Here is a 12,763-nt window from a genome sequence, read left to right as displayed (position 1 = left end):
GTTTCGTTTTTTTTTTTTTTCTTAGCAAACCGCTCTTTTTTGAGAAGGTACAATCCGGATTGCCTGTACCCTAAGGGCTTATAAAGACCCCTAGTATTACATATAGTCCCATGCGGCTTGAAATACTAGTAGAATATATAACACATTCACCCACAGTCAGTAGATGACCAAGAAAAGAAAAATAAATGGGAAAGCTCTAGCCAGTCATGATATTGGTTGGCAGATCCAGGACCTCAGCCCACAGCAGAGAAACTGTTAGCTTGTATTAACTTCTAGAAGGAAATTACCAGATGCTGATTTATAGGTAAATATGGGATCCAGTTATCAAGAAGAGATGGGATGAATTTTTCAAAATGCACTACTGATCTTCTCAATATTTAATGAATTTAAAGAACAGGTTTAAAGGTAGTTTGAGGATGCTTGATTTAAAGAGAATAAGCACTTAGTCCTTCTAAGAGCATTTGCAGAGTCCCAAGTATTTTTGAATAACTTGCTCCATCAATTTAATATTAATGTCAAGATGGAGGTGGTACAGAGATCAAATAGTGAAACAAAAAAATTACAAAGAATGAATAAGCAATTAAAGTAAGTGTATTTTTTATTATATACATCCTGGATTTAAAACCCGAATTTGAATTTTTCTTTTGATTTTATTATTTATAGTGGTTTTTAAACTGTAAAGAAATTCTATTGATATAGATGGGCTTATTCCATTAAAAAGAAAACAATTATACAATACAAAATGTCATAATCTGAAAAACATCTAAAACCAAAAAACATAATCTAAAAATACAACTCAGTTTGAAAATCAAAAGTTTAAAGTACAGATGCGAAGTATGATGTTCCCCAATACTGTTATATTTTGTTTTTAAAACTTCTGAAATATTTTTAAAGTTTTAATCTTTCATCAGGCTTTCAACATAAATATTGAGCCACTAAATAAAATTTGAGTTCAGATAAATTATAATACATAATAAATTCAGTACTAAAACTTCGAAGACATTATTTATTTCTGGTCAAATTACTGTTAAGTGGTTTTGTTAAAGACTATGCTTCCCAAAAATTAAAAGAACTTCACATATAGTCTATTATGTAAACAGGTAATGTCACTTAGTCATCATACTAGTTATGGGGTAAGCTAGAATGGTTTCACAGCATAACAATTTGGGTCCAAAAAGTTGTTGTTCTCTTTCAAACAAAAACCTCTGGTTTGAGAGAACAGTGCCAAAGACATTGCTGTATTTATAATTTAGTAACTATACTAAACGTGAAGTTCGGTCCAACTTTGTTGGCAGTTGCTAGTATCACATGATAGAAACTATTCAATCAGTGTTTGGCCAAGAACAATTTTACTCTAACAAACCTGAGATAACCTTGGTTTAACTTAAAAATACCACTGATGATATTCAGTTGTGTAGGATGATAAAGACGTAGTCAGCTTTTTTATGTTCTATTTCTGTCTTGGGTTGACTCCCAAGGTAAATTGTGGATGATTTCAAACCAACAAAATAACATACTGCTCAAAACACAGGCTTAACTAATCTTTTTCCACTTCTGATATTGCTGTTATAATACAATTTATTATAATGTAATTCATTAAAGTAGTGCAGAAGCTGAAGCCTGGTGTTGGTAATCAAAAGTAGTTTCATTTCATAATGGCAGAAATGAAAATCTTTAGGCTCTTCTTCTTAGAGTATGTTATTTTGAACACATGCTATTTTTGGACACTGCAGAAAAATGCAAATTCATAATGTTCTAATTTGGCCAGAAATATGAACCCCAACAGATTTAACCACATGATCATGCTACCAGCTTCTAAGATGCCAAGTAGAAGAAAACATAGAGGTCTCTGTTTCTTGTGAAGAATGATGAACAAAGAGAACTTTTGATGTTTATTCTTCTGCAACCTAAAGAAAGAGTACTGTCCAAAATAGAGCTATTGCGGAATGATGCAACTAAGGATTCAACCTTATAGTGACCTTTTCATCTTCTTTCAGCCCTGTATCAAATTCTTCCTACTGCTCTGCATTGAGGAGGCTTAGAAAACACTTCTTTAATGGTGTTTAAAGCTCTTATTGCCAGATAAAGAACAAAGACTGTTCATGCGATTAAATATTTATGATGCATTCCTAGCAATGCCCCTCATATATATGCCCCTCAAATCAATTGCCTACTCCAAAGCTGCATTGCTTGAGAGCTTAATGCATAACACTGCGTGGAGGAAATACAAATTCTTAATTTGTGAGTAAATAAGCAAGCTATCCCTCTTCCTATGTTTATGTATGCTTTTAATATTTTTCCAAGAAAAAATGTGTTTAGAAAGAATATAAATTTTCAGCTGGCATATTGATATACAGATGTTATTAAGCACAAGGATTATTAAGCCAGATGCATGTGTAGACCAACTTCTATTTCAGTATGTGCCCCTTCTAAAAGAAAACATTACCTTCTTTACTAATTGCTTTCTAGTGTCTTTTTAAAGGAACAGGGAAACCAGTAACGAGGCAATGATAATTCTTAATGAACCAGGAGAGGGAGCCCCTTAACAGGGCAAACAGTTTCCAACCCAAGTCCCTCCGTTGCCGTTCCTGAAGTTTCAACCATGTACGAGGTTAAAAGGAGATGAAATGCGAACATCGCCAGAATCAATCTTTCTTTAGCTGTGTTTCACAGGCTAACAAAAGGTAATTAACAAAACTATAATTTTCTATCATGCTTTCTTTTTTCGAGAACAAAGGAGACTAATAGCTAAGTTCCTGTGGTCTGCCTTCCCTACTCCTAAATTAATACAAAATGACCCCTCAAAGCATCAGCATGCTTTTTAAGTGCCTTTCTGACACAATGCTGTGCAGTTTCAATTTTACTGAAAATGCATCACACAAACATCTGTGACTCATCCATGCATGAAGATAAAAGGAGGGGTGGTCTAATGCGAGCTGAGAAGAGCCAAGAAAGAAAAGATCACTATATCCAGAATTTCTTTATAAATAATTTTATGAGACAATGTCAGAATCGGCATATATATCAGGCTTGGTTTACAGTGCAAAAAATGGATCTTCCAACTATTTTTCCATGCAGCTCTTTCTGAAAGGAGTTAACCCAGTAAAATTGGATGTTGTCCATGTTTTACCACTCAGCTTATTTTCTTTGAACATGTGTTTACTTCTCAAACTGAAACAGTAATCTTGCCATTGTCTTTTGTAATCTGTATTTGTAATAATGCAACATTGCTGACATTGCTAACAAACCACTGCGTTTACTGAGCAAAGGGGACTACTCCGACAACATTGCTTTGATAACACAGACCTTAGCAAGTACAGTTCTCATTAATTCTGTGGGAGCAGGACTAAAAGGGTTAATCTTTTTTCTTTGCATGGGTATTTTGAAAATCCTTTCCCTGTTGTGTACCAAAGCACTTAAGCAAATACATAAAACTAAGCTTAAGTTAATTACTGATTATTTAAGTAAATGCTAACAGATTTTGCTGAGTAGCAATGGTCTTAGAGCAGGGGCTTGAAATCAAATCTGTGCTCAGTAGACTGAAGTCTAATGAGCAAATCAATATTGAAATCTTTACTCAAACTTAAATCATAAAATGAAAACCCCAATTCCACTAAAGTCAATAGAAAAACTCCCTGTGACTTCAAAAGAATTAGAGTTTCTGACACTGGCCTCAGCAGCAGTTTTGCCTGAACAGGGCTATGCAATGCATCCAAAACTTTTTCTACAGAAAAGCTAATATGAAGGAAAACATGTTTGTACCTGTGGAATTTGTTGAGGTGAAAGATTTTTTGACCCTGCTGAAAACAACCTCTTCCTACTAACAGAAGAAGCACAAATATCAACTCCTCACCCTTCAGCTGGGGGAAATAAACCAATGCTGATCACTTTCTAATATCCCACCTCCAATATGGAGCTATTTTAGGACTCAGCCTTTGAAGGAAACCCTTTGTTCACTTAGAAAAATAAATATAAATTCTTTTCTCTTTACCTGCACTGGTGCCTGCACCGGTTGTGAGGTCCCCACCCATCAGGCCACCTAGGGGGTTGAAATGAAATACTAAAAATGAGGCAATAAATTATAACAGGCAAACATTCAAAACATTTTCTCTAACTTCAAACAGGCTGCTTCACTACCCACCACTGTTTTCCTCTGACTTCAACAGCCATCGGATCAGACCCATAGTCATAAAATTGCAATGTTTAATGTTACCCATATAAGACACTTGCCTTTCAAGGACAAACAAGACAGGTAGTAGACAAGATTTTATTATTTTATTTTCATACTTCCACAGCATAGGAAAAAAATCAATTATATTTGAAAGTTATGTATAGTGGAACTTCATTTGAAAACCATCTTTAGTTCGGTATTAGTCAGAAAAGCAGAGGCTTCCACATAGGGTTGGGAGGAAAAGATTGAAAATGTCTGGACGAGAATGTAACTCAGAAGCTATAATACTTTTTTACATAGCTTTTAATTTTAATTTCCTCAGCCTTTCAGAGACATTCACTCTAAGGATTTTTAAAACTTCTTTTTGCACTTGGGGACCTCAAATGGTTCTGTTAACCTGGTATGCTTAAGGCTCTAGATGCTGCTTCAGCCAGACAGATTGAATGAACTTAATCTCCATTTACCCTGTTCAGAAGTGAGCCCTCACCATCACTGGAGTAAAACACAGCCTCTTGCTATACAAGGCACTCAGGTACAGAGTTCAACTAACATTTACCCATCAAGGAACTTGTGAATGCATAAATAATAACCAATTCTGCATTCAGCTTCTAGACTGATGATTTCAGTAATGAGTGTCCTTTTTTACTTGCTTCAACTTGTTTGCGTTGGCTACATTTTCTCCCCCGCCCTCTTAAGCTTTATGGTATAGTGAGTTCTTGCATGAATTAAGCAGACAAGCTGCCTTTTTATGAAACAGCAAATTGTCTGCCCTTTTATCCTTTATTGATTTCCTTTAATCTTAGTCAATATTCAGCTTTTTCTAGAACTGTGGGTTTTCTTTTCTTTTTTTTTTTTTTTTTTTAATTTTCTAAAATGGGAATAGAAACCCCTTTGGCTCTTCTTTTGATTTTTCAGCACAGTAAATTTAGACGAACCGTTACGACTGGTAAAAGCAAGTTCTTGCTTCTCAGAGTAAATTTTAAAGTGACCTAAGGCACATGAGCAGCTGATAAAAGAGCATTTAAAGGGATGGGATTGAACAGAGCCTACCTGTGTTACCTGCACTTGGAGGCCGATGTGTCACTCCAGGAGACATGCTATTTCTTTGCAAAGAAGGATGAGCCAGCGGCAAAAGGTTGGGGTTTCCCAGCGAGCTGACTGGGTTACTGTATACCAAACTGTTGTGGTTGGACACTGGGATGGAAACTGGCATCTCAAAGTTTGGTGGTGGAACAGCCTGTACAAGCAAAAAAGGGAAACAAAGACGAGAATAGTACAGAAGCACAACAGCCTTCAAGTACAGTTACTCTATATTTAGTGCAAATATTTTGTAGTTGGTGGTTAAAATATTTACGCTCGCCCCCCTCCCCCGATAGTCAAGAGAAGAGTTTCAAAAGAGTTACCAAAGCTTTTAAGTATGATTTTTCAAAGCATGATTCCATCTTCCTTTAATGCAGCTGCACACTTACTTTTTAAGGACTGCAAAGATTTTTTTTTAATTTGAAACAAAACTGTGCTTTATGAAGCTTAATTTTCTTTCTCTTTCATTCCGTGAAGTCATAATTGTTCGCTTGTGATATCTTAATCTAGTGTCACAGATGACTGCAAGATCAAAGATACATGATTATGATGACTTCACTGCACCGAAAAAAATTAGAAGGGGTGGAATGCAAAAGGGAAAGCTCTAATTTCAGCTTATGTTGCTTTAGCAACCAAAATGATCCCAAATCACGTTAAAGGCATCAACACAGTAAATTACTTTTAAAAAAGTTTTTATCTTATCTTGGCAGGGCTTAAAAGAAACAAAGTTTTACCCAGACACAGGTAGCAAATACAGGTAGTAAATACACACCAGTCTCCTTGTCTTTGTGGGTTTTTTTTTGGTTTTGTTTTTTTTTTTTTGGGGTGGTGGTGGTGTTTGGTGACACCTTTTCAATATATTGTTTTCATACTTTAAGGCAGGATCTTCCCCTGAACCACTTTCCTTTGCAAGAATCCCTTTCAAAAAAGAATCAAATTATGGACCACTCTGACAGAGGGTGTGAGGAGATGCAGTACCTGATTCTCATTATGCTCTTAGAAAGGCCAACTCAGATTTTCTTGGTTGGTTGCTGGGTTTTTTGGTTGGTGTTTTCCTGGGTGGCAGTTGCCTGAATTTCTTTAAAATTTATGACTCTCATCCAACACATCAGAACTCCGTACGTAATCTACTTGTTTTTAAAATAATTAATTTTTTGCCTTTGTGAATGGAAAGAAAACTTTTTCAGAATTACCTGACAGCATTTTAAATATGCAAATACCCGAATGCAAAAGAAGTACCCGTCGATTTACCATTTAAAAATCTTATAAGCTTCAGGAGTCTAAACCCATCAAAAATTCTTCAAGCCAGCTTCATAACATCTTCAGTGGGAGGAAAGCACAGATTTTAATTTTGTTTTTGGCAGCTGATAGTACTGGTAAGCCTTCAAGGACCTAGATGGGAGTATGTTGAGAGCTGGACACATAATCTGCTGTGTCAGGCAACAGAGGCACCCTGACCTTGTGCCACCCACACATATCTTCTCTGCCTGGCCAGAGCTGTTGGCTGTGCCCTGCATATTACAGCGCTGGCCATCAAATGACGGTTATCTCGCAATTATTTTTTTTTTGTCCTCTCCCCTTTCTAGAGGCAGATATAATTTTGCTCTAAATATAGATGAATCATTTTGCTTAACCCCTGAAACACTCAACAAAATTTTAGTTCAGGGTGTGATGTGAAGGATACATTACACAAATCCCTCAGGACTTATTTCAAGGTCTTTATTTGGCTCTGAAACCCTCTACATCACCTGTGGCCTGGTTTTGTGAGAGATGGCCATAGCATAAGAGCTGAGATCAGGCAGGGCACTTGAGTGGATGGACCTGCTGGAATTGCTCCCCAGCTGGTGGGGCTGCATGTTGTGACTTGTTTCCCTTTGCTCCAAGGGCCATATTTTCCATAGAGTTAACTGGTTTAAGTAGAGGTGAGAAGGGGAGAAGAGGAGTCTGGTGAATCAACATGTTCAGTGTGTAAAGAGCAAAACTAGACATGCTGCTACGTCTGTGTAGGGATCCTGAAGCATACTAATGTTTATGTCTCACAAACAGAAAAATAGAGAATAAATGATTATGTGACGAAAAATGTAATTACTAAAGTGTGTTTCCTATTTTTTTCAGGAGCAACAGTTTTTTGCCTTCAGACATTCTTATGGTTGAAGTCCAGCTCGCTAGCAGCATGTGTGACTTGTCTTTCAAAGGAAAATTTGCAAAGAACATAACACGGGGAGTACCAGTGTATGACATGACTGAGGCCTAGGCTCCTCAGGAATTGATTCACATGATCTGAAATATTCTACCAGCCTCAATGTATGTTTTGAAGCAAGACATTCTCTTCACTGGCCACAGAAAGACCCAAGATGTTCCCAAATCCCATGAAAGTCAGAAGTGCATGGCTGGTCCTGAAGCTCAAAGTCAGCTACTGCTGCTGGTTTCTGCTTTTTCAAAAGATTTTAGCCAGTGAATTCACATGAGGATAGATGTCTTAGCTCCACCTCCAGCTGGATGTGAGACATGAATAAGCCAATATGGAGTCTCTTGCTATTGCAATGTTCAGGGCTGTGTTGGAGATCACTCTGCCTGGTGGCTTTGAGCACAGGATCCTGCCTGCTTGAGTGCCAGCCGAAGTCAGATTGAGTGTCACCCATTGGGAGCAATTTGCACAATGTCTTATTCACCTGTCATGAGATCTGTGAAATCTGCCCTCTGAGCCTCAATAGACACCAATATTTCATCTGTTTTCTTAACTTCTTTTGCTAATCCAAATTTCTGTTGATTTATCTAAACTAAAACACAGGTCCAAATGCAAATCTGAAGGTTTTGCCAATCCTAAACAGGCTTGTCTGCTTTCATCATTATGCTCTGTCTTCCTTCCATGTACAAACCAAATCTTTCAAGGGCTGTAATCTTCTTTTTCTATGTTAGTACAGCAGAAAAGAGCTCCAGTCTTGGTTGCTGTTGTGGCTGCCAGTCTCACTAGTCATGACTGAAACATTGCTGAAACAGTTACTTAGCTTTCGTTTTGTCATTTTAAAATTTTTTTTTTAAGCTAGTTAAATTATTTTCTTATTTCTGTAGTAGTGGTTTCGTTTTCACCATTTTACCTACTGTCTGAATATACTTACATCTATTTACGGAGTATAGGCAATTTTTAGCAGGACAAAGTCAGTTTACTCTCTGTTTTGCAGCACAGTACACACTATACATGGAATATAGTAGCTTTTATTTCTTGTCCTTAGTAGTCAAAGGTTAGAGAGAGAAGTTTGTCTGGATAAGGAGCAGTTTTAAACAGTAAGTCTCTAGCTACAGTTTTGCTCCAGTTCCCTAACTTTTGTTACAGTCTCGTATGTCCTTCACCAAGAACTGCAGTCTCCTGCAGATTCCTTGTCGTTCTTGGTGGTAAGTCATGGGGTGTATCTATTCCAGCTAGGCCTGATGGACATTAAGGCTTATGATGCACTTGCGCAATATCTATATTAGTAAATGAAGCTTGCCTAGGAGCTGCAGCCATCTGAGGCCACAGAGCAGTCCATGTCCATACTATTAAGCTTTCTCAACCTCAAAAACATCATGACTACACATAAACTGACAATTGGGAATTGTTCCTGGCCTGGGCTAACAACCAAACAGAGCTATGAGATTGTCTGAAAAAGCGTTATTTGGCCAGTGCCAAAAGCGTGCCAGGGGCTACTCAAACAATTCATGGCAGAGATAAGCACTTCACACTACCTTGGTATGCTCTTTGCCCTTTGCTAATTTACTAACATAGATGAACCCTCACTCTAATGTATGTAGCGTGCCATATTTTGTTTTTTTTTTTTTCCTTTTTTATTTTCTCTGTCTTTTTCTCCTTTGGACACAACTGTCAAAGAGGGCAGATGGCTCACCTGAGAGGACACTGCCAGTGTACAGCACACACTGTGTTAAATGTATGCTCCACAAGCTGTGGTATGTTGTGCAAAGCAAAGTGTTGGGGACTCAAAACCCTTGGAAATTAATGGACCAAACAGTTTGTGTTAAACATTGCTTTTACCCCTCCCATGTTCAACCAGGCCTTCATTTATGTAGAGACAGAGATACTTATAGCTCCCTTCTAGTGAACTATTTCTGTCTCTTCTGCTTTCATCACTCTTATGAAAACTACAAATAAACGTCTAATTATTATCAGATGTTTTAGAACAATATAAATACTTATCCCCAGAAAATTATCTGAGGAAACATTATTGGCCTTAGCTGTTAGGAGCAAAAGCCAATTTAGTTTTCATTTGGCAGCAGCTTTATTCTGTTACAAGACAAGGCACAGCATTGCATTGTTTTATATATTTTGTGAGTAGTGATTTAATGAGTTGACTTGGTGACTTTTTGTTCAGTTTTGCTTTCTTCCCCCCAGCTTTCTTGGCTATCTTTGATGATCACATGTAAATGAATATTAACTTCCCTGACTTCCCTGAAGTTATACTGATTTGTACAGTTAAGGATATTATTGTATACAATATAATATGTATATATAAAAACATATTTACAAATTTCCATCATGTACTAGCTCAAAGCTCCATCTTGCCTATTCCATTTTGGCTTATGCCAAGAGAAGGAGCTCCTGTTGCATTAGGGAAGAACATCTACCAATTGTTCCTTTTGTGGTAAGCAGCTTGATGGAGCACACAGACCTTGAGCTCTGCGTGAGAAATATTCAAAGAAGGGATATCCTGTCTTACATGAAAAGAAACACTAAAGTTTTGCAGTTCTGTATCTCTGAAGCATCTCTGAAGCAATTTCACAAAAAGATAGTACACTGTACCTTGTAATAGCCCTGCAAGGTAGGAAGTTACATCATACCCAAAATACAGCTCAGGAAACCAAGTTAATCACTAAGTTAATAGCTGAAGTAGGACTATATTTGACATCAAAAGGTTGTTTTCAATGAAAGCAACCAAAGTGAAAGTCTGTTACTTTTTGGGAGGACAAAATTGATGTACCATATTTAGATTAACTGTATTGTTTCGAATTCCTAGGGCTTTTCTAGTTTTATAGAAAAGACGATTTTTCCAAATGCTTGTGGTGGTAAAGAAAGTGATTCCACAACAGTGAGTTTTCCAAGCTCTTCTTTTCATGTCTTAAGACTTCAAACAGTTATCACATGTGCTGCTTTTTCGGAACAAAAACAGGTAGCGTGAGAGAAACAGATGATCTGAAGGACCATCCCAAAACCAATTTATAATGTGGAAAAGTAGCTTGGTTAAACACTGTGTGATTAAAGTTCCATCATTTTGATTTGAACAAGCCAAAGGTGATCCTTGAAAGAGGAAAGGAATGGCAATTGGTAAGTCTTTTATGTGAAAAAGGGTTAAGCTTTCTAGGTTATAACAGTCACCCTAAATGTTGCAGTCATCATTTGTCAAACTGAGTTCTATCCTGAGAAATCAAATTCATGGTTACAGCTTTAGAGCTTTCTTTTCTGAGAAAAACATCTGTGCAAAAGAAGCAAATAAAAAGGGAGATAAAAAAAGATGGAAAATATATGTATTGCTTCCTGATATTTTATATACCTGTTGGCCATTCTTAACCAGCCATTCCAAATACTAATTTATGAAATTTGATGCCATTCTGGTCTCTGGAAAAAATCTTTATTATTTATTTATTTATTTTTTTTTTAAATTTTGCGAAAATAAACTTTGCCATGATGTGAGAATTTCAAATTTTAATTAACTTGAGTGAAAATCTTTCTGCTGAGAGTTAATGGAAAGAACACTTACACTGCATGAGACAGAATCTGAGCATCCTTAAGAGATATCCTCGGCTTAGGTATCAGATTTTGTACGTACAATTAACTAGAACTACAGAAGAGACTTTGCTCATTCTGGGTATACAGACATCCTTTTTGGCAGCTACTCATACAACTTGCATGTGGGAATGCGGAATGAACCCATCCAAATGATCTCTTTTAGAAGCAAGTAGTTACCTATGCAAATTCAGACAGTTCTTTGGACCTGGGCAAATCTTTGGTTTGCTACTTTCTCTTCCACACATATTTGGAAGAAAGGCTAAACATAACCTCCAAACCGCCACATTCTTTTTGTCGGCTTTATAAATGTAATAGTAAACATAATGACAAAGTATTCTCCCCTTGTATGTCTTGTGCAAACCAAATAGCACATGCAGAGTTATTTCTCTTACATATCTGGCAAGGCATATGACTGACGGTTAGAAATTTTGACTTGGTTAAAAAAAATTTAGCTCATGTTAAAGCATTAAAGAACTGCTGATGAAGTTAAAGCAAATTCTCTGATAAAGCTGTAAAATCACCCCAACACACAAACATGTCTGAATCCTACCATTAGGCTCTCATGCAGCCTGTTTATCTGCAGCGAGCAAGTAGCTGTAACCCTTCAGTGCTGCAAATGAGTTTAGCAGAGACACTTGAGAACTGAAGTGACACTCACAGAATGCACTAATTACTATATATAAAGGAATTTCAGTTCTACATCAGTTTTTCTATATCACCACAGAAAGTGTTCTGTGGGTTTGTTAGCCTGTCCATAAAGAAAGATTTCCATCATTATTTTTTAGATATAATTTGGGCGAGTGGTGTGGTAAAACAGTTCTGTAAATCAAGTGAATAAAATGGATATATGTATATTTCACTTCCTTCTGTAGGTTTCACCTATAGTAGGCGGCTTTGTCTGTGTCAGAAGTAGAGACTTGGAAGAAAAATATGTTGTGTGAAATTTTCTGACCACGATGTTTACATATAGGGCCATTAAAGCCTGTTTCCAGCTGAAATGTTCTCCTTAAGAAGCCAGAACTGAAAGGGTTATGGTTTGTTACTGCAGCAGTTATCAGCAGACAGCCATCTAACCTTTGGTACTTACAGGTATTTTATGGCTCTTGATCATATTATCAAACTCTTCATTAATTTTTTTGTATTTTTCTTCAGTGCGTGGGGTGAGAGCGTAAGAGGAGTCAGGATCGGGGCTTTCACAACCTTTGTTTTCTTTCTTGTTCAATGCCTGCCAGGTTCAGAGAAATATCAAAAAGTAAAAAAAATGAAAGAGAGCTCAGAGTACTTACACATAATCTTTGCCTGCTGATCATTAGATCAATATCTTCATTAATTTTTCTGTACTTGTCCTCAGACTCAGGGCTGTGACCTACTGAGTCGTCTGCATCGGGGTCTGGACTGTCACAGCCATTAAGTCCTTTCTTTCTCAACGTCTGAAATACATAATTTGGAAAGTTCAATCCTTGACACAGGCTGTAAGAAAGACTCAGCAGTGTTAACAGTAGCACAAACTGCCCAGAAGTGGATCGTTTTACATTATGCTTTAGGGAAAGAAAGTGACTAGAGATCCACCACACTGATGCTATATGTCTCCGAATACAAGTGGCAAGAGAGGACCATACAGATCTCTTTCGTTTGAAACCAGCATCAGTCAACAAAGAATGAAGCTGGCAATCTGGCAAAGTGCCTGTTCTAGTACCCCCTCTCCCCACCATATCCCATAGCATTGAGGAGTTAAG

General features: G+C 37.1%; 1 protein-coding gene across 15 annotated transcripts in view; it reads right to left on the bottom strand.

Annotated features, from left to right (window-relative positions):
* MEF2C (myocyte enhancer factor 2C) overlaps positions 1–12,763 on the bottom strand; it is a 75,046-nt gene that overhangs the window by 22,143 nt on the left and 40,140 nt on the right. For 4 of the 15 annotated variants that reach the window (XM_086480224.1, XM_086480231.1, XM_086480225.1 and 1 more), the window contains exons 3-5: positions 12,314–12,457; positions 5,222–5,408; positions 3,992–4,039 (exon numbers count right to left, since the gene is read on the bottom strand). The exons of 1 other annotated variant lie outside the window; for it this stretch is intronic. In XM_086480224.1, the coding sequence (XP_086336350.1) occupies positions 3,992–4,039; positions 5,222–5,408; positions 12,314–12,457 (379 nt within the window). Of the gene's footprint in view, positions 1–3,991; positions 4,040–5,221; positions 5,409–12,114; positions 12,253–12,313; positions 12,458–12,763 lie in introns of all 15 variants that reach the window. 10 more of the 15 variants (XM_086480227.1, XM_086480226.1, XM_086480228.1 and 7 more) reach the window with 4 other exon arrangements.

Source organism: Leptosomus discolor, chromosome Z (genome assembly GCF_034619465.1).
Source record: "Leptosomus discolor isolate bLepDis1 chromosome Z, bLepDis1.hap2, whole genome shotgun sequence".
NCBI classification, from domain to species: Eukaryota; Metazoa; Chordata; class Aves; order Leptosomiformes; family Leptosomidae; genus Leptosomus; species Leptosomus discolor.
Note: the sequence above shows the minus strand (reverse complement) of the source record. Positions and strands in the feature narration are given on the sequence as shown.